Source organism: Xiphophorus hellerii, chromosome 3, assembly GCF_003331165.1.
Source record: "Xiphophorus hellerii strain 12219 chromosome 3, Xiphophorus_hellerii-4.1, whole genome shotgun sequence".
In the NCBI taxonomy this organism is placed as follows: Eukaryota; Metazoa; Chordata; class Actinopteri; order Cyprinodontiformes; family Poeciliidae; genus Xiphophorus; species Xiphophorus hellerii.
In genome coordinates, this window is record NC_045674.1 from 16,157,453 (window position 1) to 16,184,869 (window position 27,417).

The following is a 27,417-nucleotide window of genomic DNA, read 5'->3' on the forward strand; positions in this document are numbered from 1 at the left end:
ATGACAACGATGTTGTGGGAAGGTGGCATGTCTGACAAAGTATGGATGGTTATTTAATCCTTGCTAAATTAGGAAGGCTCATAGTAGCAATTCAAAAGGACTGTACTTTTGGCAGCAAACCTGCTTTGATTACTCTTTACACACAACTTAACATCCTCACAAGCTTCTACGTTCATGCATTTGTTGGAAACTTTGCTATCCTGCAGCTTTATTCAACTTCTTTGTGTGGTAAGTTTAGTTAAATAATTAACCTTTTGACAGTAAGCTACACTTTGAGGATTTTTTATTCAGCGTGACAGGAGAATATCACAGAAACAATAGGCTTTAGAGGAGCATTAGTATGTGTTCATGCTGAGAAAACTGCCTTCTTCTTGTTTCTGTGTTCAGCGAGTGGAGGATCCAGCGTCCCTCTTTGTCTCGGCTAATCCTCCACACCGACTGAGACGACTCGATGGAGGAGAGGGCCAATGAAAAGTGCAGAAAAGGTAAAGAGAGAGGGGGATGAATTAGGAAATATAAGAAGAGAAAGAATAACTAACGTCTCAGAATAAAAGTATCAGAGTGTTTAGTGTCACTTTGTTTTTTAAATAAGGGAGTTTAAATGTAAAGCAAACATCTACAAACACATTGTACTGCATATGACTTTAATGTGAAGAAATGAAGCACATTTCATTATTTATATGACATTTTAACATGCAGGTATATTGGAGTTATAGGTGTGAAATGTACAGTTGCTACTCTCTAAAGACAATGTCAGTTTTTTGTTTTGTTTTTTTAAAACAATTTTTAGCTTTAGAGGCCTTTATTTATTAGTAGCTTGACAGGAAGAAGAGCAGAATAAATTAGCCATGGCTGGGAATCAACCCGAGTCAGCTGCATCGAGCAGAGTGTCCTCTATATATGATGCACAGAGCCACTTGGTGCCTCTAAGCTGCCTTTGCTGCGACATCACCATCTTGTTTTTTAGTTTCCATACTCCATGATGGCCTTAGCAAGTGTTCGGGTAATTATCAGCCAATTAATCAGAAAATAGGCTGGGCTGCCTTCAGTTGGAGCCACTCCAAACATCGGGCATACCAAGGTGAGTGAAACTTCATGAATGTAGAAAGAGTGCCTCCATTGCATAACATGAGATTAAGCAACTGTATTAAAAGGTTACTGCTTCAACATTTGAGCATCACTTTCATAAAGGCTGCAGCATATATTATCGGTAAGATATGGTCAACATATCTAAAGCTTACATTGACACCAAAATATCTAATTTAAACAAGATGATTTATTTTGGCATCTCACATTATCCCACTAGTCTTATCATCTTCAGTAGGTGCTATTCCCAGCTTTGAGTTCAAACTTCTCAGGCTAACGAGGCTCAATTTTTAACCTTAACGTACCTATCCAGACTATTCAAGAACAACCCATGTTCTGAAAGACATTAAGATTTGCTGCACAGACGGAAAGACCTCTGATCAACATCTTTCTCCAACAGGTCAAATCAAAGCTTTGAGAGAGTGATAGAAATGTTTAAATCCCAGAAATAACAGAACATGCTCTGTCTTCTTCCAGAGAAAGATGTTTCATTTGCATGCAGCATCAGTTTTAGCCTATAGGGAAGCTGCTCCCATACCTATAACTTACCAACTGTCTCCTCTATACACATACAAACAATGTCAACATAAACTCTTGGAGCAGAGAATGAGTCTCTGAGCAAACACAATCTTAAACACATCGAGCATTACTTTTGCTTCACACACACAATTCCCAGTGTGACAGCTACAGTTATGAGCTCAAAGATTCAACTGTGTGAGTCTGATATGATGACACACGAATCATCGGGGAGAAAAGTTCAGCCTGAGGCAAGACAGGAAAAGACAAAAGTGTGGAGAAGAGAGATGCTGGTTCACGGGCAGCCATTTCAAGCACCTCAGCATCGTATTTCTCCTCATGCCTGCTGAACCTCGTTCGCCCACACGTAAAGATTCAGGGGAGCTTGAAGGACTTCCTCATGCTCCCCTCTTCTTCCTCTTTGTTCCCTCTATCACAGGCACTGTTTTTACCTCATCCAGTTTACAGTAAATCACATCATAGGTCTGTGTAATAAAGGACAGACCTTGGAACCGAAGAGGAAGTAAAGATGGGAGAGGAGGAGCACATCTGGGCTGATTTAATGTGAGTACAGATGTGGCTGGGATATATGTTTTAAAATAGGACACAAGAGGCTATAAGGACACATGCATGTGAAGATCTAAGGTTCACATGTGCACAACGGACACCAGAAACAGATGCAGCAAAATTCATGGCCAAAACAGATCATCATGAAATCAGAAGTAAACTCTTTTCATCAAAGTCATAATGAATGCGTCAAAAATGTGCCAAAGAAAACATAAAGGAATGAGAAGTGTTAATCATGTGTCCGTTCATCATCTTGTTTCTAACTTTCCACTTCCCCTGTTTCCAGTCAGTTCCCCCGTCCTCAAGATGAATGCACTTTGGATTTCATGGTTATTTTTATTCAAATACTCTGCGTTATGTCAGGTTGCCTGGTTACGTTTTGTTTGGATTCCCTGCGCCTTAGCTATTAAGGTTTTGCTTGGATCCTTTGATTCATCTGTGTTAAACTGCTGTTCAAAACAAAAAAGTTTAAAATGCATTTAAAATCCCAGATGAGAGAGAGAGTAAAATGATCCCATGGTTCACAAACAAGTGGGTTTTCTCCCCTTCTTTGTCACGTTCTCTTAATTTTCTCTCATGGATTGATCCTCCCCGTCCATCTGAGCCTCATGCCTTTAAATGTATTCTTATCTCTAATTAAGATACTTTAGGTGCCTCTTCTACACCTGAGACCCAACAACCCACACAATGACTCTGCAGCTACAGCTCTTCAGGATTACATTTTATTGATGACTTCTTCCTTCCCGGTGAAGCACACACACACACACACACACACACACCCCCACACACACACACGTTTCTGGCAAAATAACAACATGTGAATACATTCATCAAACCGCTGAACCATAAGATGTTTGTTAAAGCCTGAGAGGCAGCAGGAAGAACCATGTGGGTGTATCGGAGTGCTATCCGATAAAAGCTCCTCCCTAAACCACCGTGCAAACACACAAACACTCACAGAGCCTGCACCGGGATGAATAATGCATTTAACATGGCCTGTAATTGACTCTCCACATTAGCATGAGCGATTGTCTGCATGCAGGAAAAGCTGACATGACACAGGAGTAGAAATAATAAAATTCTGATTCTCTTGTCACCTTTGAACAACAACAATAGGGAGGAGTCCACTCCTCCTTATGCTGCACACAGGCATCATCTCATGAGAAACTGTTAAGGCAGGTAATTTCTCTGCTCACAATAACATGTTTGAGATAAATAAATTCACCATCACCTCTGAATGTTTGTATTCAACCAGGTTCTACTGTAAAAGGCTTTTTTAAAGTAACATTTACAACAAGGCCTCCATTATAGATGGCCAATAAATAGTTTACATTATCACTTAGTCTATAAACACTTTACAAATCATTAATCACTGTTAATTATGCATTATGTAAAGGTGAGAAGATGACTATATGCTCAAAAGAAAATTACGTTTACAAATGCATATTGTAGTTAGTCTGAAATGTTTAGCATAACAAGAGATGAAATACAGAGAGAGTGAACAGATTTGGATCACTATTTGGCAAGAAACAAGTAGATTTTGTCTCCTTTTCACCCTTAATTAACCTTTTATGTCCTAAATTTAAAATCTCTGCCTGGATATGTTTGCTTATTTTAATTGTACGCAGTTCTTTAAATGACCTGTGAGTAAATATATATTTGCCCATCTATCCAGAACAACTGGAACTTTCAATATCTAGCAAGTTATTTTCACAATTTACCATCTATTAAAAGAGCGCCGTCAGATTAATTTCACTTCCTGCTATGGCGGGGTGAAATTATCGTAATAACCCGATATTTGCTGGATATTGGCGCAACGTCTCCCCTTTCAGAAACCGTTGTAATTTTGCAGATAGCGCAAACTTACAGGGTTAATGCATAATTCTGGGTTATAAATGATTTATAAACAGATTTATTAATAATATATCTATGAACCAATTATTAGCCATCTATAAGCGCAGACTTATTGTAAAGTGGTACGTTTTTATTCCTCATTACTGGATGCTGCTTGCTATAAAGTCAACAACACTACACAAGTGTTTGTCTTTTGTCACTACCTGCTCATCCAGGAAAAGTGAACGTCAGTGACTCGACACAACATATTGGTTTTCTTCAATAGAAAACATTTTGGACAAATTTGAATAATAAAGTGAGATTAATGCACTGTTTGATCATTAGGACCAGTTGGACTGAAAATACTTTCTTTCGAGACATTTGTTCTAAATTGCCACCATATTAATAAGCTCAATTGAATTGATATACTGTATATTGGGCATCCTTAAACAAAATTAAGAAAACTTACTGACATGCTGTGGCTTGACCATAAAACAGGCCATTCATGTTCGAAAACATGACAAAATTTCTTCACAGTGATGTAAAAGATTCAATCCCAGTTACAGTGAAAACCAGAAGCGGTTGCTGCAGCCAAGGTTGACAAACCCAGTAATGGGGTGTGAGGGCAATTCCATTCTCACAAGGGGCAGGGCTGGTTTTAGTAGCTATTTTACTTTATTGAATGTAATAAATTGAAAACTGTTTTTTACTGTTAACTCTGATTGTATTTGTCTGAAAGCATTTTCAAACATTTATCTGTGTGAAAAAAAGCAAAAATAAAAAAGGAAAGAGATATGTTTTTTCAACAATGTAAAGGAAATGACAAATAAATGATCTATTAACTGCAAATCCTGGTTCAACATTCAAGTGATGTACAGTCAGGATGAGTTGGATCTGAATGTTTTTTATTGCTATATTGCTTTGGGAAAAAATGCTTTTAAAACTGCAGTGTTTTTTTAAGGGTTTTTATTTTTTAAATGTCATCTGGCTTTTTATTTCTTGAAGTTTTGGGGATGTTTTTTATGTCAAAACTCATCTCCTAAATGGACGATATTTGTCTGTTTGTGTTTTTTTTTATCTTCACAGGCATAACACAGAAATCTGGATTCTGTTCAGAGAAAATGTAAATAAAGACCAACATGTAAGGCAGAAATGAACTCCCAGCTGTTTTAGCACTTGTTTCACACTAATGAATGAAATTTTTTGATGCAGGTTTTAAATACTAAAATGATAATGCTATCTAATAACTGTGACAAGAAAAATTTTATTTTTAAACTCCTCCTCTGAGCAACAGTTAAAAAGATGCCTGCAGTTATCATAGAGGTGAATCTGCTGCTGATTGTCCTGGTTAAACGTATTATTTCTGTATGTGACAGAGCAGAAATAAACACACACACAGACACACGCCCACAATCTTCTTCAACGCTACAGCACCATTCATTATTCAGACGGAGCAGGTGGAGATGGGAGGGGCGGGGCTGAATGGAGAGTGGGTGTGGGGCAATCAAGGGCAATGGAGTGCGTGTACGTACATGTGTGTGTGTGGGTGTGTGTATGCGTGTGTGTGTTTATGCTGGCGTGTATAAACACACACACATGTGTGTTGGAGATGATTAAAAAAGGAGAACCCCCCCAAGCCCAAGCGGCTCGCTCCACTCCCATGAATGGTAAATTGTAAGAATCGCTTGGGATGGAGGACAAAGACCCTGAAGGGGAATAAAAAATGCCTCCCTCTCCCTTCACTCCACATCCTCCTACTGATCAGTGAATTAGCAACTAAAACATAAACAATAACATATCTGACCACACTATGTGTATAAAACAGTGTATGTGTATTTGGGACATATGGAACATTGTAACCATGAATTACGTGATCAGCTGTATTGAGTGGATTTCTGAGCCTCGGTTATGTGAGTTTACCTACAAAGCACCACTAATACACAAGATAATTCATGTAGAGAGATGAAGAAACAGACTTAAAGAATGATAAATAAAACATTAAAGAGCAGCAGTCAAATTAATAAGTTCATAAAATGAAACTCTGACTCACCCACTCGATATTATTGACACAGTGACTCAGTGGTGGTCATGTGAAGACACACAGATTTACGCTTAGTTATGGCAAGTACTGTCATTATGGGTGGTTCTTATAAATAAAGATGGTTTAAGAATGGAGCCTTGAATACCCCACGTTGTCTTTGTTCACAAAGTATCTAAAACAAAAAATATGGTAACATTCAGAGAGTGAAATGAGTCTACAACATTCAAATGAGCAAATCTGTGAGTCTGGGTCATTTCACCCCTTAGCCACATTGCCATTTGATCCTTTGCTCCTATCATCAAGCCACAGTATATTGGTTTGTTGTTCTTTGTAGTAATTGTATTTTCAGACAAAAGATGATAAGCATAACCTCCTATGCATCATATATATATTCTCTAATAGAGAATGCTTTTACCTAGACATAACAACTGTTTTTGTCCTGATTTATAAAGCAATTATAAAAACACAAACACTGTCAGCTACACGGTGGCAATTTATATCAATTTCCTTACAGTGGACTATGAGTAGAGAATAGAAAATGACTTTCAATTGCTGGTCGTCAAAGTGGGAACAAAACGATGCACTGTTGATAAACAACAAAACAACCAGAAATAGACTGTTATCTGATAACAACTGAGTTTTATGTTATTTTTACTGTTTATCTTATTTTTTATATATTGCTGAAAAACTTTTAAAACTTTCTGTGTGAACCTAAAGTCTATTTCTAGTCTATCATGAAAAGGAACCAACATCCATCTTTGAAAAACCATCAGTAAAAGTACAGCTGGAACCTAGGAGACAGACTGAGTCTCACACCTCGGAGTCCGAAACTATAACAACCAACATGTGTCCAGGCGCCACGAGGCAAACAAATTTCTTACAGAACGCCTACGCTGCCATTATTCACAGCCTGAGGCTGAACGGCGTCTCTGAGCCAGGATGGAAAAATGTCGGTGGGTTCTGTTTGGCTGCAGACAGAGCGGGCAAAGGAAGCAGAGCAGCACACCTGTCTTGTTTGCTCACGGCAATACTCGAGTGGAGGAAACATCCGCAGCTGCAGAGCCACTCGTTGATAATAGAGACAACCTGAAATCACTGTTGATCCAATTCAGCTGAAACACCTCGCTCTCATGCGCCCACACGTCCTGATCAGCTGTCTGGATTAAAAGCTATCTGTAAACAACATCGTTCCACAGCGGGTTGTGGGAAAAGGAGGAAAGAAAGGATGGACAGGAGGGCAGAAGGCAGCAGGAACGCAACAACAAAGGCCTTCCTTCGGCTTCAGGAGGAACGAAGCAGAAACGGACATATGGAGATGTTATAATCTGCAAGTCCACTTCCAGCAGTGAAACAGGGGAAAACTCGGCTGTGGGGTAAAGCCTGGACAGATCATCAGCCCAGAGGCGCAAGAGACCAGTCAAAGGTTCAGGGTCAAAAGAAAACAAGCTCAGATACATGCAGTTCTTTAAAAAGCTGTTTGTCTTCTGTTTTTGCTTTGTTACACTTAAATACAACGACTCTCCTTTGCTGAATGTTTTAATTCAGGCATGTTAAAACGTTTTTGAGTGTGAAAGGAGTGTATAAGGTTATACTAAAGTATGTAAGTTGGATTTTGGTCCAGACTTTAACTAGACAACTTCAATTTGTCTTTTTATGCTTTCAGATGTGACCTTGCTGTGCTTTGGATCATTGTCTTGCAGCTGAACCAAAGTGTGAGTTAAAGGTCCTGTACTGATGACCAAACATTATCCTGCAGGATGTTCTGCTACAGAGAAAACGTCTTAGAAATGGCTTTGTAACTCTTGGCTTGGAGAGCATTTTTCCATTTATAAAATAAATCTTTATTTGAAAATTGTGTTATCTCTATATCTAATGTTAAAAATTTATTTGATAAGATTAAAAAAAAATACAAATTATGACAAAGAATCCACACTGTTTTGTCAACACTTACAAACACCTGACATACAGCTGGGTGGAATATTTGACAAAAAAAATTCAAAGTTAATTTAAATAATTTGGTTTCTTGACACAGATTGAGCTTTTAGGCATAGCATACACATTTTAATTGGGATTGAGATTAGGAGTTTGGAAGGTAGAAATATTTTCTCCAAAATTGACATTTTTTAGCTCTGCTGACATTTGCAACTTCGCACATGGACAAGCCAAATGTTTTCTACAGAAAAGTCTTGTGGCCAAACAAGACAAAGCTATTTGATCATAATAACAAGAAGAATGCTTGAATGGGTCAAAATTAAGTTTTTAAGCAAAAGAAAACTGCACCAAGTGTCAGGTAAGGCAGTGGTGCTGTCAGACCACTGCACTGGTTGCACTGGTTGCATTATACAGACAGAATTGAACAATAAAGTGGGAGAAGTGCAGCCTAAATCTTCAACGTCACGTCAAACCATCAGCTCACGCCCACTGGAAGTCTGGTTGTTTAAACACTATATATAAACAGCATATATATCAATGACAACAGCAGCTCTAATAAATCCACATATTTGCCTCACTGCTCTTTTTCCCATCTGTCATTATGTTGCTTCCAACTCTTTCTGTGACCTTCAGCATCCTGGGCTTCATTAAGTGGGCCAGATTAGGGACTGACTGTAGTGAGACTCACAGACGGACTAAATTATTGGCATGCAATGTGTAAATCTTTGACACGTAGATTATAATTGCCAATAAATGTTGCAGTCCAAAGAGTCTTTGGCGATAATATTGCATGTGAGATTTTGTGATTAGTATATATTTCACATATATTGTGCAATCTAGCTGTAATTACACACAAATTTCCTCCTAATGTCAGATTACAATGATTAATCAGTCCAATATGCTGCTTTTGGATTATTTTTAAGTCATCCAGACTAGAACAGGGGAGAACACTAACATGCAAAGAGAGTAAATGCAAACACAGAAAGCTTTGCACACTTTAAACAGTAGATCTCTTTACTGGGAGGCGGCATCAAAACGGAGAAGACAAAATAAACATAGAAGAAGAATCAAGTTTTCTCTAAAACTAACTGAATAAAACCCAAAAGTACTACAACTAATAATTGATAAACACCAAATAATTATTAATGCCACATTCTGTTCTGATATCTTATAAATTAAGCAGGTGTGAAGAGTTGTACTGCATTTACTTCTAACCCATAATTCATTATTACATAAATGTTAATTACACAGACGTGTCTGATTGTTCCTGCTCTGATGCTAATAAACTCTTTTGAGTTTGCTGCTAACTGCTGTTATAATTTCAAGATGTTTTATCAGAGATTTTCTCCTGATCATTCCTGACAGGAGAAGCTGAGCTCAAATTAAACAGACTTAAGCTTTTTGCTTTCATGTTCTTATTTATAAATATCTTTGTTTTTACTCTGTTCACTCTGTTGTTCACTGCCATGTAATTTGAGGGGATGTTTACGAAACATCACATATTATTAGTAACACACGTTTCTCCATGAATTCCAAGAGCTCTTTGCTGCTCTTTCCTGTGATTTTGTTTATGAAGACTGAGAAGCATTTTCTACAATATTTCACACAGCAAAACGTCAGGGTTTATAGACAGTTTTATAAAATGCTGCTGAAGATGAACATTCCTAAAATAAGTTTAGATTTACTCTCATTTTGACAGACTTCTTACCGGTAATCCCACAGATTAACAATTACGCTGTGAAAGTGAATATTAATGCATGTTCATAACTCATATTAATTTGGAGCTACAACTGATTTATTTAAAACATGAATGGAAATGTTTGCGTTTATAGCAAAAGTTATGTATTATTTAACTCATATCTCTTGGTAAATTGCACATTTTAGTCAAGTTAGTTTTGAGGTTAACACATTTATTGACATTGGGGTGTGGATGTGAGAGATTGTTAATTTTGGAAATTGTTGGTGTTCCATCAGGACAATGATGTCAAATATGAATCATAATTGTTTTAGAAATAATAAAGAAAGCAAGCATCAAGTTTCTAGGATGAAACTGAATTTTAAAAATGTGTAGACTAAGTTTAAAAGTTGGGAATTTAAAAAATGTGTAGACTAAGTTTAAAAGTTGGGATTCTTCCCAGAGCCTGACCATTTTCAGTTTACAAATTCTTCCTGAATTATGCTAGAAGCTTGTAGGAGATTTTAACTCAGATATTAAGCTAACTAATAATGAGTGTGAATGTATATAACTGTATCTGTGTGTATAATTTATTGTGGATTAAACTCCAAAAAAAATCTAACATTTGGTAGACTTTATTGTTTCTTTTCTTTTAAACTTTTGATAGTTTGTCTCTTGGTTTTTATGTCTTTAATATATACATATCTATACTTTCTGTAACATTATTTGTCCATTTGTGACTTGAATCTGCAACTAAATGTTTATAAAAAAAATTTAAATTGTTGAAAGACACATTAGCACATGTGATTAATCTAAAAAGTTTAACAAATTAAAATGACATAATGCGGATTAATTGCTTGACGTATTTTGACCTAAATGCTTTTCTCCGGTGAAAGGTAACATGGTTCACAGGAGCGCGCAACATGGTCTTGTGCTGCGGTCAGTAATTCAGCCACAAACACAAGTGAAAAGATGAGGGAGAGTCAAACTGGTGAGCGCAGCAACAAAATTGTTATAAAGTTTGAATAAAACCAGAGTAATATGAACATACTGCAACGATGAATTATCCTTCCACTGAAGCAAGAGCAGTTTACAGTTAACATTTCTAAATGTTTGAAATAAAAATACTTCTTTTAAGCCTTTCTGAATATGAAAACGTGGAAAACTGAGATTCTTCAAATATGTTTGGTTTGCGACAATAAAACATTTTCTTAGACATTTTTTTTTAAATATGCATATTTACATTTCAAGCTTACAAAGATAAGCATATTGAGTAATCATCATTAATCACTGCTCTAGAGTGGTATTAACCACAATTAATTTATTTAATCGATTGACAGCAAAAAAAAAACTGCTAACATGATAAGTACAACTAATCTGACCAGAACTCTTTGTTCATGTTTGACGCATTCACACCCGTGACTAGTTGATGGGTCACTCAGGGAGTGGGAGGATTTACAGAAACAGCTCCCTTCAGACCTGGAAATTCTTGTGATGTAAGATTTCGCTCAGCAGGAGAGTAATTTCCCCTGTGATTAGCGAGCAGGAAGCATCGCTGTATGTGTTCACGGGCTTTCAGCTTGAAGCTTGATCGGTGACTCAGGAAACTGACCGGAGAAGACTGTGAGCATTGAAAAAAGGCGAAGGAGGTAGAAGCAATCCAGGAGTGAGAGGATGAGCGTGGGGGAAGGAGGGAAGGAGGAAATGAGGAGCGAGCTTTTCCATCAGCGCCGCTGTGATCAATATCAGTGTCTGACAGAAGCTCTAAAGCCTTTACCGTAAATCACTTCCTATTATTAGGGAAACTCTAAATCACACATGCACTCCAACATGCGATGCATTCAGACATGCAAACACAAACACCAGAGTAGCCAGTTTTGGCAAACAACAACTACTTTTATTTATTCATCTGATCTAAGCGGTAATAAAATCAAACAAAACCTGCACAGGGAAAGACGACATGGATTCTGTTGCATCATAGCGACAAACCCCAGGTAAAATTCATCACTATTGTACATCACAAAAACATTTACACCTTCTGAACTTTTCCACATTTTATCAGCCACAAACAATTCTGCACTATGTTGGGATTTTATATGACAGACCAACAAAAAATAGCAATTAACTATACAGTGGAAGGAAGACTGTTTTAAAAATAAAAGTCAAAAAAATGTGGAGTGTATCTATATTCAGCCTCCCTGAATCAACACTTTGTAGCGCCATTTTTTGCTCCTATTACAACTGCAGGTGTTTGGAGGCAAGTTTTCTATGACATTACACGTCTTGCACACCTGGAAACTTTTTTTCTCCAATTCTTCTTAGCAAAATAGCTCAAGTTCAGTCAGATTGGAGGCGGTCTGTTTGTTTTTATTTTGATAAACGAGTTCATACAGCTCCAGCTGTATGTTTAGGGTCGCTGTCTGATCTTCCATTTAGCTCCATTTAGCTTATTGTCTTATTGTCTAGAATCCCTGCTGAAGAAAATCCCCAAAGCATGATACTACCACCACCATGTTTCCCTGTGAAGCTCGAGTGTTCATGCAGTGTTTCCACCACGGAGAGTTTTTTATCTATGACAATGACTTTCTTTTCGCTTCTCTTTCATAAAGCCCAGAATTGCAGAGTGTGTAGTTTCTCAGCCAACAGATACTCCCACCTGAGCCGTGGTTCTCTGCTGCTCTCTGAGGGGGGTTAAAAAGCTTGGGAAATGGTTTCATAACCAAACCCTCCAACGTAGGCGGCGAAATGCAAATGCATGTTACACTTTTTGGTTTTTAAGTTGCAAAAAAGAGAAAAACATCAGGGGGCTTAAGAACTTTAGAAAGGATTCGTTTCCTACACGGCAGTTAAAGCAACCTTTAACCCAGAAATGTCATTTTGAACATTGAGACATTGTAGAGGTTGAGTAATTATAATTATTTTCAACATGACAAGACAGGAACCAAAAGAAGGTTAAGGCATCAACAGACGGACAGACCAGAGGTTTAATTTAACCATTTCATACTCACTGATTCAGCTCTACATCCAGAATGAATGTTTTTCCAAAAGCGTCAACTTGAAAGGTTGCTTGGGTAACGTGCTCCATCTGAGGATGCAGAAAGGATGTTTTATTTACCGCTTGCATGCAGCCTCAGTCACATTCACGCTTCGCTTCATTAACATTCACATGGATCAGCCGTCCACCAACATTGATGGATGGCTTCTTGCTTTTTTTGCAGCACAAATCAGCAGGAAGAAACCTGTTTTCATGAAGTCATCAAGGTTCATATTCTTTGTCTGGAGCTGACTGTTTGCAGAATAGCCATTTATCGCAAATACAGCCAACGCTCAAAGATCCATTTCCCAGTGGAGGTGTAAAACTTATCAACCTTGACAGATTTTATTTCTCAGAAATATCTAAACTCATGCAGTCAGCTGGTTGAGTGGCAGTAACTGTATACAGAAACAAAAATAAACTGTTTCCTCTCTGATTGATTTGCTGGGTTTGATTTATTCCAGGTGCGGGTCACATATGGTGCCGGCTTTATTGCACACCCATTGGGTCAATGACAACTACTAAATATAATTCCTATAGGTGCAGAACACCTTCCCCCTTCAGTTTGGCCCACAGGCTTCCTTTATTATCGAAAGGCGAGGTAACAAGCAGAGGGGGTGTTTTTTTTTTCTTCAGGAAATGCCCCTGTGCTCACCCGGGAATGACCCCCCTGATGTCCACAGGGACCACAGACTCTATTGTTTGGTGGAGCGTGCCAGTGCATAGTCAATGCATTCAAGAGCACATAAAGGAGTCTGAGGGTTTCTACTCAAGTATGTACAAATATTAATGCAGAACTTCTTCATTGTGGCAGAGTGGATTTAGATTAGGAGGTACCAGGAACTGTGCTTAGTGGAAGCATCTAGACAGAGCACAGACAATCATTAAGAACCCAGCTCTGACTCTGCTTACATCGATTTCTGGCTTCAGCTGACTTGACTTTCCCCTCCTGACTGACTGTAAGAGCCATCAATGCCTGAAGGGGAGAGGCTGTCAGAAAGACATGCTAAAAGCACACAGAATGATTACGCTCTACACAAAACGCGACATGATCACTGTGCTGAACCTCCCCCACCCACTTCTCATTTAGCCATGTTTGTGTCTGAAAATAGGCTACAGGACACTAAAAATAACTTGCCACGTGTCACATGTTTTAAGAGCAGCTTGACGGAGTTGTTTTTAGGCCCATTCATCTAAAAACAGTCAACAAACTGATCAAACTTTGGGAAAGTGACATCACTGCTTTCAGCTCTCTGGAGAGAAGACGGTACAGCAAAAAAATTCACTTCAAAGATATTTTAGAGTCGCTTTATCAGCTTTAATTGTACAGTTCTTTTTAAACTCTGAAGTAGAGTTAAGCGAGAGGAATGTGCTTTAGTTAATACAGCTATGAGCTTTGAAAATGGGAAGATTATCTTAATGAATCAATTAATGATGCAGGGGGGAAAAAAGTGACAACCTAGTTAATGTATTGGGAAATCTGAAGGCAAACTAGCAGAGAAATCATATCTGTTACTCTTCAGATATTTGTCTTTATATGTAAATATGAAAATGATTGCTTATGACAAATGATGCAGCTGTCTATATGTAGGAGCTGTAGCGTATAACTCCTCCTTCTCTGCTACCAACTAATCCATCAAAACACAGTTGACAAACTAAAATCAAATAAACAATATATAAAATGTGGCAGAATTTTATAAGCATAATTATAAAATAGGCATGATATAATAGACAGTCGCTGATAACGTCTTGATCAAGTAAAGTTTAACCTTACAATGTCTGGCTCTTCATCTAAAGAGCAACTTAATGCAAAAAAAAGAAAATTTTGCATTTAATTTGCTTTCAGACAATTTATTCTGCCTCAATATAAGCAATGAAATATAAGACTTTTTTTGCTGATGTTTTGTCAACATAAAAAGGTGATGGGACATTTTACCATTTAGAACCAGCGTTTTTGGTGCCCCCTCGTGGATAAACAGTGAATCTTCTGTTTTTGAAATATAATAAAATAAAAACATATTGAATTTCTTCAGTGTATTTTCAAGCAGTGGAGTTTTTTTTACACATAGTCACATAAAAAAACTCATACTGGCTCTACAAATGGCTCTGACTGGGTGAGACAGCTGCTGGCAAACCTGAATATAATTTATCAGCGATTTAACAATATATAAATTGATTTTCATCGTTAAAGCTTTACTAATAACATTATTTAATTTGTTGAGGTGATAAAGAAACTTCACAAACTAAGGTGAATATTTTAAGGCAACAGTTCTTCATTTTTTTATATATACAAGCATCGCCTTGTATATATAAAAGGCGATACTTGTCGCCTTTTAACTTTAATATTATTAAAGTTAATAACATTAACTTTAATATTAAAGTTAATATTAAAGTTAATATTAACTTTAATATTAATAAATATTAAAGTTTCAAAATTATGCTATACTGACATTTTAATATAGCAAAACAAAACAGACTAGACTTTGAAGAGAATCTGTTGTTTGGTTAAAGGATGATGATGATGCATTCAGCTTTATTTTTTATTTTTTTAATTATTTTTTTTAAGTTAACATCTCCAAGTTTCCCAAAAGTTGAAATTTCAAGTGAGGTTTCTCACCAACTTCTCACCAACCCTGATCTTTAAATCCAAAATGGCTGCCGCATTCTTAAAACATCTTGCCAGAATATGTTTTTTTTATTTTTATTTCTGCCTGGTTGGATCTAATTAAAGGTTTTACACACATAGAATTGTACAACCTCTGTTAGTGAATATGTTCCTTTGGTGTTTAAGTATTAAAAAAGTAAAGAAATGCATCGTTATTAGCCTTACTGTATTCAGCAGTTAGCTTGTCACTAAGAAGAGCTGAAAGTGTAAAACACTGGTTCTCCTCCTTGCAACTGGAACATGGTAAAGTTGGGTTTGGAGGGATTTGGTGTTATTGTGTAACACTGATAAATGCGCAAACGTACATTTGACTATTTCTACTTTCTCATTGTTCTCAGAAATCCAAATTTGACGGCACAAAATGCAACAAACACAACAGAAAGTTGTGATTCTGATTGTAAAGGTGAGAGCTGGTCAAACAGCAACAACCTTGGCTGCTATGCAAATAGGATGCTATAAAATAAGTCAGGATAAATTATTTAGCAGCAATTCACTTATTAGTAATGTCAATAATTCGAAGGTACATTTAGTCTTTAGTAAAAGGTGCACATTTAAATACGTCCCATTAGTGAAATGAGGGGAATACATAGTTATCTTGCATTGCTAATAGTTGTTAGCAACACAATTATTATGTTTTTTAACTTGCAACCCGAACAGGGAAAAAAAATGGGTGTGACATCATTCAGAAATCCACCTTTGATTCCAATACAGATGCACTATTCAGAATAGGAGTGCATAAAGAGCAACCTGTAATTTAAGATGAGACGAGACTTGATGTTCCACGGGATCTCCTTCAATTCTTCACATTTACACCCATATAACACACATTTTCTACAAGCATACTTGGGAAAATAGAAAGTATGACGGCAGGTTAAATTTTTTTGTGCCACAGTTTGAGAACCTTGGCTCTACAGCTTTCTGTAAGTAGGGCAGTTTGATTTTTTTTTTTAAGTTATGAAGGAAATCATGACCCATATAGCACATGCACACTGCATAATTAGTGCAGCTTGCTGTAGTGACTAAATGCCTCAGTGGTGTTTTGCTATTTATTATTAAATAACTGTTATTCCACCCCCAGACAACAAGCAGAGGAGGAGATGAGTGTGCAAGATATAAACAAACTGTCCTGCAGGCATCTTTCCAGACAGACACTCCTCTATCCATCCTTGACAACAAGAAAACAACACACGGTGTGTACCTGCGTGGAGTCGGGGCTGGCCTTCACCCTGGTGCTGAGCTCATCGTGGGTAATCTGGCTGTGGTTTTGGCTGCTGTACACAAGCCGGAGAGGCACCGTGTTCTCCTTCCCCACGAACCTGCCCGCATCGCGAAGAGCTTTCAGGCTCGAGAAGGCGTCTCCTGCACAGAGAGTAAACACCGACTTCATTACCAGCCTGTGCACAAATCAGCAGCGATAAATGAAATGTCGATGGGTTTTATTTCCTCTGATAACCATCAATCTGGTGTGGGACAATGTTTTAGGTAATAAATCACCAGAACATTGTTTTAAAAACGCATATTAGTATGGGGGGGTGTTATATATTTATATATGCAGAAATAATATCAAAAACCGTCTCGGTTACCATTTGAGGCGTCAAGGCTGCTCTGGTGACCGACGTGCATCAATCCACAGACGCACAAAAGGGAAATCCACCATGGCATCCTCAGCATCATCACCTTTCTCTCTCTGGTAGGGAATCAAAAACAATGCGGTATTCCAAAATAGGAGCCTCTCGCAGCTCTGCCTTCGCTAGGAGAGGCTGCTGCAGCCGGAGCGGATCGTCTGGTCGGAGCAGTCCCGCTTATGGTGGGCCATCGGTGGGGTCGCTCACGAGTCTGAACGCAGAGCGCGTCTGAGCGCACCGAGACCCCCGCGGATCGACGGCGGCACGGAGCGAAGGAAGAGAAAGGGAGACAGAGAGAGAGAAAGAGGGAGGAGTGGGGACACCTCCTTAAAAACATCAACGTCCAGCGGCTCACTGCAGAAACGCCTAATGCATAAATATGAGCGGAGGAAGTAGGAGATGGAGACAAACTACGGGCCCCGGGCTTCCGGAGACGGGGCTGGTAGAAAAGATCTTCCGCGGTGAATTAATGCAAGAGAGCCATTCCTGCACAATCCCGCCTGCTATTATCGTGACTCACTCCATCATCTGCCAGGGCTTCAGATCGCCAAGTCCCCACCCCCACTCAGAGAAAATTGAGAAAATGACAGATAATGAGATGAGCATTATTATAACCGTGAGGCTTTAACAGAATAATTGATTTCACCGCAATAAAGAAGGAGCGACAGGGTGTGGTCTGTCTGTACAACAACAAAAAAATACTTATTTCACCTAGCTTTGCTTTTATATTTCAAATAATGTGATACGATTTATTTATTTTTATTTTATTTTTTTCAAATTTGAGTTGATTTTCACATCAGAGCAGGGAGTACATGCCAGGGGCCTCCAATAAAATCTTCCTGATGAGAGCGATTTTACTCCAGCGTGTCGGGCTGCCCCCCCTGAGGAAAACAGGAGCTCCACACAGTCCGGCACAGATGTTTCCTCCTGTTTGACTGATTATGAACCAGACAAACACCAAATCCCAGCATCTCTAATGAGACAACCGCTAGATACAATGTTCCTTGTATTCTCTACGGAGGGAGAAGAGTGCCAAATTGCAATAAATACTGTAAATAACTCAAAGAGCATGTCATTGTTTTGCCTAATTTAATGTCAATTGATTATTTTCTTCTGTTGTTGTAGGCCATGATTTCACCTATTTTGGTTATGAGGCATTAATTTGTCTTGTTATTGTTATTTCCATCAGTATTTGCTTTAACAGTTTCTATTTTTCTAATTGTTTAGTGGTTCTTCTTTGACATAATTTTCGTCTTCTCTTGCGTCTCTTTTTTAACATTTTGATTGCTTGGGATCCCATATTGTCAACTTAATTGTCTTACATATTTTTGTTGCTTTTTTCCACTGGAATCTGGGCCGAATCCAATTTACTGGGCTTTCACCTATCCACTGGCACTCATTCAGGTACAAGTTAAAATATTCAGCTAAAAATTCAAGATGATCCATCTTGCTGATTTCTATGTAAACTTTAAAAAGTTCTGGGGACTGCACTGGAGCATTTAGTTATGATTTTACCACAAGAACACAATGAACAACACAATTCCTGCCCACATCCATCGCCAACAATGACTGAAGAAACGTAGTTTGAGTTAATAAAACCAGCCACGCTGCTTCTTTCATGTTGTGTATTTAATAATTTTGGTTATCCTTACTGACCTAAATCAGGTAAACTTTAGTTTGATTTAATGCCAGACAGTGACAAAATAAAAGTTGTGTGTGTTTTTATGCAGAGGATGTAAACATCTGGCTTCATCTGCAAATTAGGACCAAATTACTGTTGTGTTGTATCCAGATCTCAGGTTTGAATCCTGCCTTCCTGTGGAGCTTGAGGGTTTTTTCATTACTTATGCGGGTGCTTTCTGGCTACTCCACTTTCATCATTTTGTTCCCAGTTTACCAACACATGGATCATACGACTGAGGTAAACTATAACAGGTATGTATTTGTTTTTTGCTGTGAAAAGCTGGTGATTTGCCCACGATGTCTCCAGCCTCTTCCCGTGTGACCAATACTTCATTTTCTGGACACTATCAGCAGAAAAGGAAAAGCATCTTCCTCCATTTCTCTGGATTAAATTTTTGTATTGTCAGGTCTTTGTTTACATCACATTATGCTACTGCTTTGCTTCAGTCTCATGCTGAAGAAAAAGTGTCTTGCATGTTTCACCACAGAAAACCAATCTCTCCAGCTTTGACTGTAAATTCAATTTAGGTTTATTAGTCGGTCTGGTGTAACTGGTTTCTTCTGGAAGATTCCTCAGCAAGTTAGCATGAACTTCATGTTTGAAATATGTACCTACGTTTTCTCAAGACAAAAGTAGAAGGTAATGCAGATAAATACATTCTGACGTCTGTTGCCGTGTATTTACAGACTTCAGCCAACAGCGGGTAAAACTAAAAGAAAAATAATCAAAAGTTGAAAAAGATCCATTCTTACTAACTGGGCTGACACAGCATTAAATATCACATAGAGGTAAAAAATAAAGAGAATTTTGACCTAATTTCCTTTGCCAATTGTCTGATTTATTTCATAACATGCAGACACCCTGAGAGCGCTTCCAAAGTGAGTTCTACACATCACCTTGTAGTAACATTAATATTAAAAAATGCACATCTGCCACGCTGATGTGCGTGGCAGAGTGAGGATTTTCTGAATGCACACTTTTGTATTTGTATAAATAGGCAACATTAAATATGTCAGTAACAGATTTTCATTATATTTGAACAGAATCTTTGAGCAGGGTTTTAACACAGGAGTGGAAAAGTTTATAATTTGATTTTTGCTGTTTTTTCCTAATTCTACTTCTTTTCTATTCTCTAAAAGACAATTTAATTGTGATAGACAAATGAAGTAAATTTTACATTAATTTTTAATTAAATAACATCTTTTAAATTTGATTTGACACATCACAGATTGATTAAAAAAATCTTACCTATCAGTTATTTGGATTATTGCACAATCAAAAGGGAAAAAAGGTTAGCATTGCTTGGCTTCCTGATTTGTAGATAATCAATAGTCTTACATTCACTAAATATATACCAGGAACAAATACAAAGTCACAGTATTCATAGGAAACCGTATTGATAAATGTCCGATTGACACGTTGGTGGTACTTTAAAAACATTCTTTAATTTTCAGATCAGTTTAATAGAACGCTAGATTTATTATCAAAATGTGAAATAAATAACACAATTCATGAATTAAAACTGTACAGTTTCCAAAATACATTTCATAGGCACAGGCTAACATTCATCTTGTGAGGTTTCCAACTTCCCTTGTGGCTGTACAAAAACAGAAGTTCACCCAGGAGCTGATGTTCACCCAAAAAGAGAATTGAAAAAATATATATTTTATTAAATAGAAAACTGAAGTGGTTTTTAACCCATCCAGACATAAACGTGAGATCAAACCCGACACCCTTTTGTCAAAACTCCAGTCAAATTTTTTAATGTCATATCTTTAGTCTATTCATACCCATAATGTAAAATTGTAGATTGTGAAGTTCAGGGGGTTTTTTTTGTAATAATCTTCGCATTAAAATAATATTTTAAGTTTTTTTTTTTTTCAAGAAATCAGTTTGTAAACCACACATTTTATCTGAATAAGTAAAAAAAATAATGGTTCTAGTTCATGGCTCAAAAAAAAAAAGAAAAGGTTTCCCCCCCTTTTAGTTTTTGATGTTATCTAATCTGAAAAACCAAGAAACTCCCCATCCATGTCATCACTTGACTGGAAAATCTCCCAAAGCTTCAGTACCGAGTTCTCGGGTTCTGGCTCTGCAGACTGGCCACTTGGGTCCACTTTCCGCCTCTTGTGTTTATAAGCTCTGATCTTCCTCTGAATTTTTTGCACCGTAGAGAAGATTGGCAAATTAGGGTTTTCTTCCTCCTTTTCAGAAAGACTGTTTTCAGTTTTTGAGAACGTTTTTGCCTCAGACAGAGCAGCGTCATTGTTCGTATCTTCAGCTCCGTGCGTCACAACACTGAAGTTGCTCGCTGATGCTTCACTCTGCAGGTTTGGACCTCGTAGGTAAGAGACTGAGCTGTTTGTGTCTTTGTGAAGGATTTTGTCTCTGGAGGGAAATGTGGTGAGAAATTCCCCGTCAGAGTGAGGATTTTCTGATTTCGGTTGAGGAACCATAATCTGCTCAGATTTCTGAGTTGAAGAGTTTTGCCTGATTGTTCGCATGGATGCAAGAAACCTGTGCTTGGACTTGTCCGAGTAAGTGTAGCAGTTCTTTCGGCCTCCTTTTGTGCAGAAATGTTCCGAACACGATTCTTCAGATGCATCAAAGATCCAGTCCTCTTCTTCCTTAACGGTGTCTGAATGACTCGCGTCTCCATGGAGACTTTGGCTTGCTTCTCCACATGGTCCAGGAGCCAACAGAACAGAAGAAACACTGCACTTTCGTCTGAACAAAAACAGCACATTTTGAAATTAACAGTGAAATAAACAGAAGAAATAAGAAATGATCTGATTCTGATTTGTGTGGCGATTCCACAGGAGTAGAAATTACCTCATGTCTTTAGTTTTGATGGGAAGGAAATTAAAGTGCAAAGTCGAAACCTGCTGGTCCACAACCAAATACTCGTCGCTCCTGGAGAAAGCCTGGTGACGTTCACTCTGCAGATGCTAAAATAAAAATATATATTCTTAAATAAATAAATAAATCGCTCAGTTAAATTACTGATGATGATTACAGCAGTCAAAACATCTAAGAGATAAACTGAACTAATAATTCACTGAGCAACATAACACTGAATATTGACGTCATTGGGGGCCATCAGCAAGTTTCCATGGATACATTAACAACAACAGGGCTCCATCTATTATCTGGGACAAAATTAGCACATTTACTTATGCTTCAAAATAGAGCTGAGATGATTAATTAAATTAAATGATGTTTATTATAATTGTGAACTAATTTAGTAATTGACTAATCATCAATTGACTCACAAAAAGGTCATTTGATGAATGAACATATTCATAGTAATTAAACCAAAAAATGTATAATATTGAATGAAAGATTTTTTTAAAAATGCCTATGTATCTTCTACACAAAGTGGCAGTTTTAGGTTCACCTGTTTCAAATTCTGCAAAAAAAAAAAAAAACAGATTATTTGGTCAATCAGAAAAAAAATCATCAGATTAGCCCTGCAATGTATTGATGCCAAGTCAAGCTGGAACTCCTGAGCTTTTCACATGTTGATGTTAGATTTATTTATTTTTTTCCCGCTACTAATGCATCCTACAAATGATCGAGCGTACACTAGAGGAATGGGAATAATTGCCTGGATGTGATTGTTACGTTTCTTCCACCTTTGCTTTCAAGGCTTTCCATAATGGCTGTTCTTGTATTTCACAATCTAACTGAACATATTTATTGTGCACAACATCACTTGTCCCCAAAGAAATCATACCATCTTGAGTTGGTCATATTTGACCATGCAGCACTCGCAGTAACCGCCTCGCTTCTTCTCTCGGTTCTTCTTTCGGCCTTGACCTTTCTCCTCAGCACCTGAGGCTTTCGCTCTGTAAGAAGGTTAAATATAATGAGATGTTGACTCCAAACTCTGCTGGAGATTCACATTAGGAGTGCATGACAAAAAATAATGTTATCTGCAACATTAATAAGAATTCAAATGAAGACATCAGTTATCAATCAACATTTTCCATTTTGACCTTTGACACCGATATGTGTGAAGTATAAGCATTTACTGCAGCCAGACTTTATACAAAACACTCCATTTCAAACACTCCTTTGGAGTCTTAATATAACGATTATATTGAACTGACAATATGGTATTTAAATGTGCGGCAAACTAACGGTGTTGTAGAGGGCCGCACTGGGTTAACGCGGTGAATTTCAAACTGTCCGACGCGTGCTTCAAGGACTGACACATACTGACCAGGCTAAACCATACAATAGTGCCAACAATAAGCGACATTACAACACAGTCAACAGAAATTACGACCACCACCGGCGCACCCGCTTCCTCATACATACAAAATCAGCGCACCAGTATGGCTCCCATTCATACCTTAGTGACAGTCACGCCCACCTCGACACACCCACCACCCAAGTGTCAAAGCCGTGTGCTCCTGCCACATCAGTAATTGCTTATTTCAATCATATGGCTCTTACAGTATTGGTCAATCACCTGCATCACCACATTTACAGCAACCAATTTTTAAAAATCAGTTTGGAGAACTGTATTAGGTCATGTATATGAGTTTGACATCTCTGCATTATAACAACACAGACAGCAGCTGAGACAAGAATCAATACAGTATTATGTATTTTTCGGGCACATTGTGTCATTTTATAGCACAATCTAGTCATTATGTTACCTTTAGCACTTATAAAATATGTTATAATTTAATGCCTTGAGATTGGGACTCTCTTTAGGAAACTCTTGCTCTTTCTTAAACTTCGAGAAGTCATTACATGATTCTCCTATTAACCCTTTTACAACGTTTTTAACCAGCATTACAGTGAGAAGTAGCTCAGCAGATGAGCAATTCCACCAGATGTTTGCTAATTACTGTGTGCTAGTCTGAAGGAGCCGAGTGGTGCAGTCACAGGGGAGGGATGCTCTGTGAGCTTGGAAACTGCGGCTCCGAGGAGGAGCTGTGCCTCGAAGGCTGCAGTAGTTCCATCCCAGGCGTTTTACACAGCTGAATTGTTGCCATGGGATATGAAAGGATTTCTCAATCATGCATGAAACAATCAAGACAACAGTCCAGGTATGTTTTTGATAAGGAATAACATCATAACATATAAAAAGTTTATCTTAAATATGAAGCAAAAAATCAACTTTTGTCTGTAAATTATGACCGCACAAACTAAGGCGGCACATTATTAACAAGTTGGATCGAAACAGAGAAAAAGTAAGTGTTGGCCTATTCTCAATGGTGTAATATATATATATTTAACCTACTGCAGCATTTTCACTGCATATAATCACTGAAAAAAGGCCATTACCATAAAAATGGCCACAAATCGCAAGATTCACTCCATTTCAAAAACAATCTTAAGGGACCATTCTCTTTTAACTCAGTTTTATGTTTGCAGATCAGGACAGCTCATACACTAAAAGTAATGTTGTGCTAAAGCACAGAGTAATATTACCTGTGTCCATGTTGTTTGATTCCAGAAGGATTTTTCTCCTCGACACAGAAGGGACTGTAAGGAGCTGCGGTCTTCAGGCTGAACTCCGGCAGGTTTGGCATTGTGAGGTAGATTGGACGATAGTGTCTAATAAAAGAGGAGATGCTGTTTATTTGTTGCCACTTTTTAAGAGAGTCAATGTGTACTATGCTCCTTTTTTACCTGCTCAAATCTTCAATCTTAATAAAAGGTTTGGTGATCCTGCCTGCTGCAAATTACATTACAACTCTTGAGCATTCAGGCATTGATGGGCATCTAATATTCATATATTAAAATTAAAGACAGTTAAAACTGGAGACGGCATTTACCTTTATATTTCTGAAAACCCAACTTAGTTGAAGATTCATTTTTCACCTGTGAAATTAAAGAGCAATGATAAACATTGTGAAGTAATTGAATTTTTAACAACAAAACAGGTAAACTATTTTAAAACGTACATGTGATTTCACAGGAGCAGCTGCTGAAACCAGGTTCCCAAAAATTTTCTTTTTCTTCTGAATATAAGCCAAAATATCTACAGAGGACATGAAAATAATTCAAGGTAAAGTAAAAATAATCATACATAAAATGACATTGTATTAATTATTATTAATTAATCAACCAACCATCCAAGTAAAGAATCTTGACACCCCATTCTAGTGCATTTGACAAGATTCTGTCTATTTGCAGCCTCCCCTAAAAATAAAAAAAAATGTCAGCACAGAAAAGAGAAGGATGGATAAAACGTCTAAATAAAAAAAGGTAAATATCTCTATAGCTGTAGCCAACCTGTCCTGTCACTACTCTTTCCACCAGAGACTTTCCTCTGCTCTTGATCATCTGTGAAACAAATGCATTTAATAACAAATCGTATCCAAAAATATTAAACTTGTTTCAGGAATGATAAAGCGCCAGTTCAGACTCACTGTATCCACTTGACCCCGACACTTGGTTTTGTCCATATGGTTCGGAGGACAGTGTGGGTTTGAGTGGGGTTGCGGGGAACTCTGTCCAGAGTCGGGACTGGGGACAGGAGAGTCCTGTCTGAGGCCGTGCACATGCTTCGCTTCCCGCTTGTTGGAAACCAGATACTTGATTTCCTTACTGAAGAACTTCTCAACGATCTAAATTCACAGAACAGAAGAACATGCAATAAAACTTTTAGACGTATGTGAAAACAATGCAGAAATGTATTCAAACAGTTTTGAAATCTTTCTGGTGCCGCGTAATTCCTGATTAAACCCCAGCCGTGACTGTCAGCTTGTTTTAATTTTTAAATTTTTTTTACATAAAATAGATTTCCTATACCACATAAAGTTGAGGGGAAAAGCTGCACTTTCTGTGTTTAGAAGTCAAAACTAGACACAAAGATCTACATTTGGTAAAACATCAAAAATGTTAAATGAAATGTGAATATTTTAAATCCCTGTATAACTATCCAGCAATCAACACTTAAGAAGTCCTGCAGGGATTTATTCAGGATGTCTAATATGTTATTTTATTGCATATGGTATGTAGCTGTCCAATTTACTGCAATTAAGGCAGTAAAATAGTTCAGTTATTAAAGCAAGTTTTATTTTTAGAGCAGGATTTTGAATATCTGAGAATATAAATTGGTAAGTTTATAGGCAATAAAGGGGGAACGAAGTATGAATTTTTACATACTTAATTGCTTTTACAGTCATGGCAAAAAGAAAAGAACCTGATTCCAATAGAAGTAAAAATGCGATTCGACAAAGTCTGGTTTAGTTTTTTCTGTGCAGCAGATTGGCTAAGTCACAGGCCTTAGCTGGTGCTCTACATCTTCATCCGCGATGGCAGACCTAGGTCACTGTATAATTTATAATAGACTAAATTATCTTAGCAGCATAACCTTGATATCCAAAGCAGTGAGTGTTGATATGATGATTCTGTGGTTTAGAAACAATAATTACAATCTAAATTAATGAATATTTAAGGTTTTAATGTAAGAAGACAGTCTGTTCAAAGCAGCTGATAAAGCAAAACAGAATCTCTGCAAAATTCAGAAAGTTGTTGCTGTGGACAGAGAGAAATTTTTGTAATCAAGACCAACAGGATTTACATAGATAAATTTGACTTGAGAAACTATCAGATCTGTTCAATATTAAAAAAAATATATATATGAGTGAGAGGCTTTTATTACCCCGCCCAGTTGTTTGATGTCGCTCTCCAAGGTCTCTGCTGTTCTGTTGGATTGTAGATCCAGGTAAAACACTTTTCCAGCAAAAGGTTTGACTTGTGATGAAGATGTTTGCTTTGCCTTCCTCACTGACGTCTTCTCACCAGCATTTACACTTTTTCCTGAAACATTGAAGTTAAAACTGTTAAAAGATTCAGTGGTGGAGACCGTTCCAATTAATAGAACATTCACCTTTCCTTAAGAAAAACATTTAAAGCACAGAGATATATTTATAGCTGCTATTTTGTCAATTCAAGCTCAAACAAAGTTTGATCATAAACTTTTTCATCTTTAATGATGTGTACTGTATGCGGATTTTTACTCCCGTTTAAAAGTAACCTCTTAATTTTCAATTGGATATAAGGTGTATAAAATATGACCTATATTACAAAGTTTAGAAATAGCGACATCTGTACCTTGTAAGTTGGATCCAGGATTCTGACGAAGATTTTGACTGTGTTTTGGTTTCATATTTTTCTCACTGACTGAGAACAGCAAGACAGAAACCTTCTCCTTTTACGCCATAAAGTCCGCGTCAGCTCACTGTTTACAAACAAACGAAAAGTTATTCAGACAGAGAACCAGGAAAAATAAATAAAAATAGTCGCAAATGTAGCTTCGCCTCAGTGAAAACGGCATGTCTACCATTTAAATCGCATTCAGATGCGTTAATCAAAAACAAAGTCCAAACTCGTTGGAGGGTGTACAGGAAGTTTACAATGTCTACTATGTCACATTTGATCAAGCCTAAAAGTTGAACTTACTTGACTTTCAGGTTTTTTTTGTTAAATGAAGAATGTTTCCATAATAGCCGTATTAAAGCCTCAAAACATGCAGTTGTAAACTTTATCTCAGCGTTTCTTCCAACGGTCAGTTCCCGCTTTTTAAATCCAGTATGTCGAGTTCAGGTTGCCAGATCTGGCTTTTCCGGTCTCAAAATGTGTAACTCTTTTAACCCGTTACAGCAGCATGGCGAAAAGAAAACGCTAACATTTCATTAACTAGCGTTCTTAGTGCAATGCAAATGTCTTGAATAAGTTGTTTACCGGAGCATTTGACTGGCTGCCTCATTCAAAAAAAAATTTCTTGCGGT

General features: G+C 37.5%; 2 protein-coding genes across 7 annotated transcripts in view; both read right to left on the reverse strand.

Moving 5' to 3' along the window:
* The window catches only part of adam22 (ADAM metallopeptidase domain 22), a 64,787-nt gene extending 46,774 nt beyond the window's left edge, over window positions 1-18,013 (reverse strand). For 2 of the 4 annotated variants that reach the window (XM_032557613.1, XM_032557612.1), the window contains exons 1-3: window positions 16,933-18,011; window positions 16,548-16,708; window positions 12,659-12,735 (exon numbers count right to left, since the gene is read on the reverse strand). In XM_032557613.1, coding sequence (XP_032413504.1) covers window positions 12,659-12,735; window positions 16,548-16,708; window positions 16,933-17,023 — 329 coding nt within the window. In that variant the 5' untranslated portion in view covers window positions 17,024-18,011. Of the gene's footprint in view, window positions 1-12,658; window positions 12,736-16,547; window positions 16,709-16,932 lie in introns of all 4 variants that reach the window. The other 2 variants (XM_032557611.1, XM_032557614.1) reach the window with 2 other exon arrangements.
* A 2,068-nt stretch (window positions 18,014-20,081) lies between these two features.
* Window positions 20,082-27,255, reverse strand: dbf4 (DBF4-CDC7 kinase regulatory subunit). 3 transcript variants are annotated; one of them, XM_032554642.1, is made up of 13 exons: window positions 26,970-27,255; window positions 26,741-26,867; window positions 26,289-26,446; window positions 25,051-25,248; window positions 24,914-24,964; window positions 24,751-24,820; window positions 24,583-24,659; window positions 24,454-24,499; window positions 24,308-24,350; window positions 24,107-24,232; window positions 22,395-22,506; window positions 21,491-21,606; window positions 20,082-21,385 (listed from the first exon to the last, which is right to left on the reverse strand). In XM_032554642.1, the coding sequence occupies exons 2-13, from the start codon at window positions 26,793-26,795 to the stop codon at window positions 20,659-20,661; spliced, it is 1,779 nt and encodes a 592-aa protein (XP_032410533.1). In that variant the 5' UTR covers window positions 26,796-26,867; window positions 26,970-27,255; the 3' UTR covers window positions 20,082-20,658. The 3 variants fall into 3 exon arrangements, with proteins under 3 accessions (XP_032410533.1, XP_032410525.1, XP_032410515.1); XM_032554634.1 differs by having other exon boundaries at window positions 24,308-24,353; window positions 27,089-27,254; XM_032554624.1 differs by having other exon boundaries at window positions 24,308-24,353; window positions 26,970-27,254.
* Between the last annotated feature and the right edge of the window lie 162 nt (window positions 27,256-27,417).

What these genes read in the sequence shown, in the direction of transcription:
- dbf4 (XM_032554634.1), bottom strand. Translation starts at nt 26,795, where the DNA reads ATGAAACCAAAACACAGTCAAAATCTTCGTCAGAATCCTGGATCCAAC. An exon ending in CTGCTCCTGTGAAATCACAT is followed by an intron (nt 24,500 to 24,582) that starts GTACGTTTTAAA and finishes TTAATTTCACAG; the next exon opens with GTGAAAAATGAATCTTCAAC. An exon ending in AAGATTGAAGATTTGAGCAG is followed by an intron (nt 24,233 to 24,307) that starts GTAAAAAAGGAG and finishes CTCTTTTATTAG; the next exon opens with ACACTATCGTCCAATCTACC.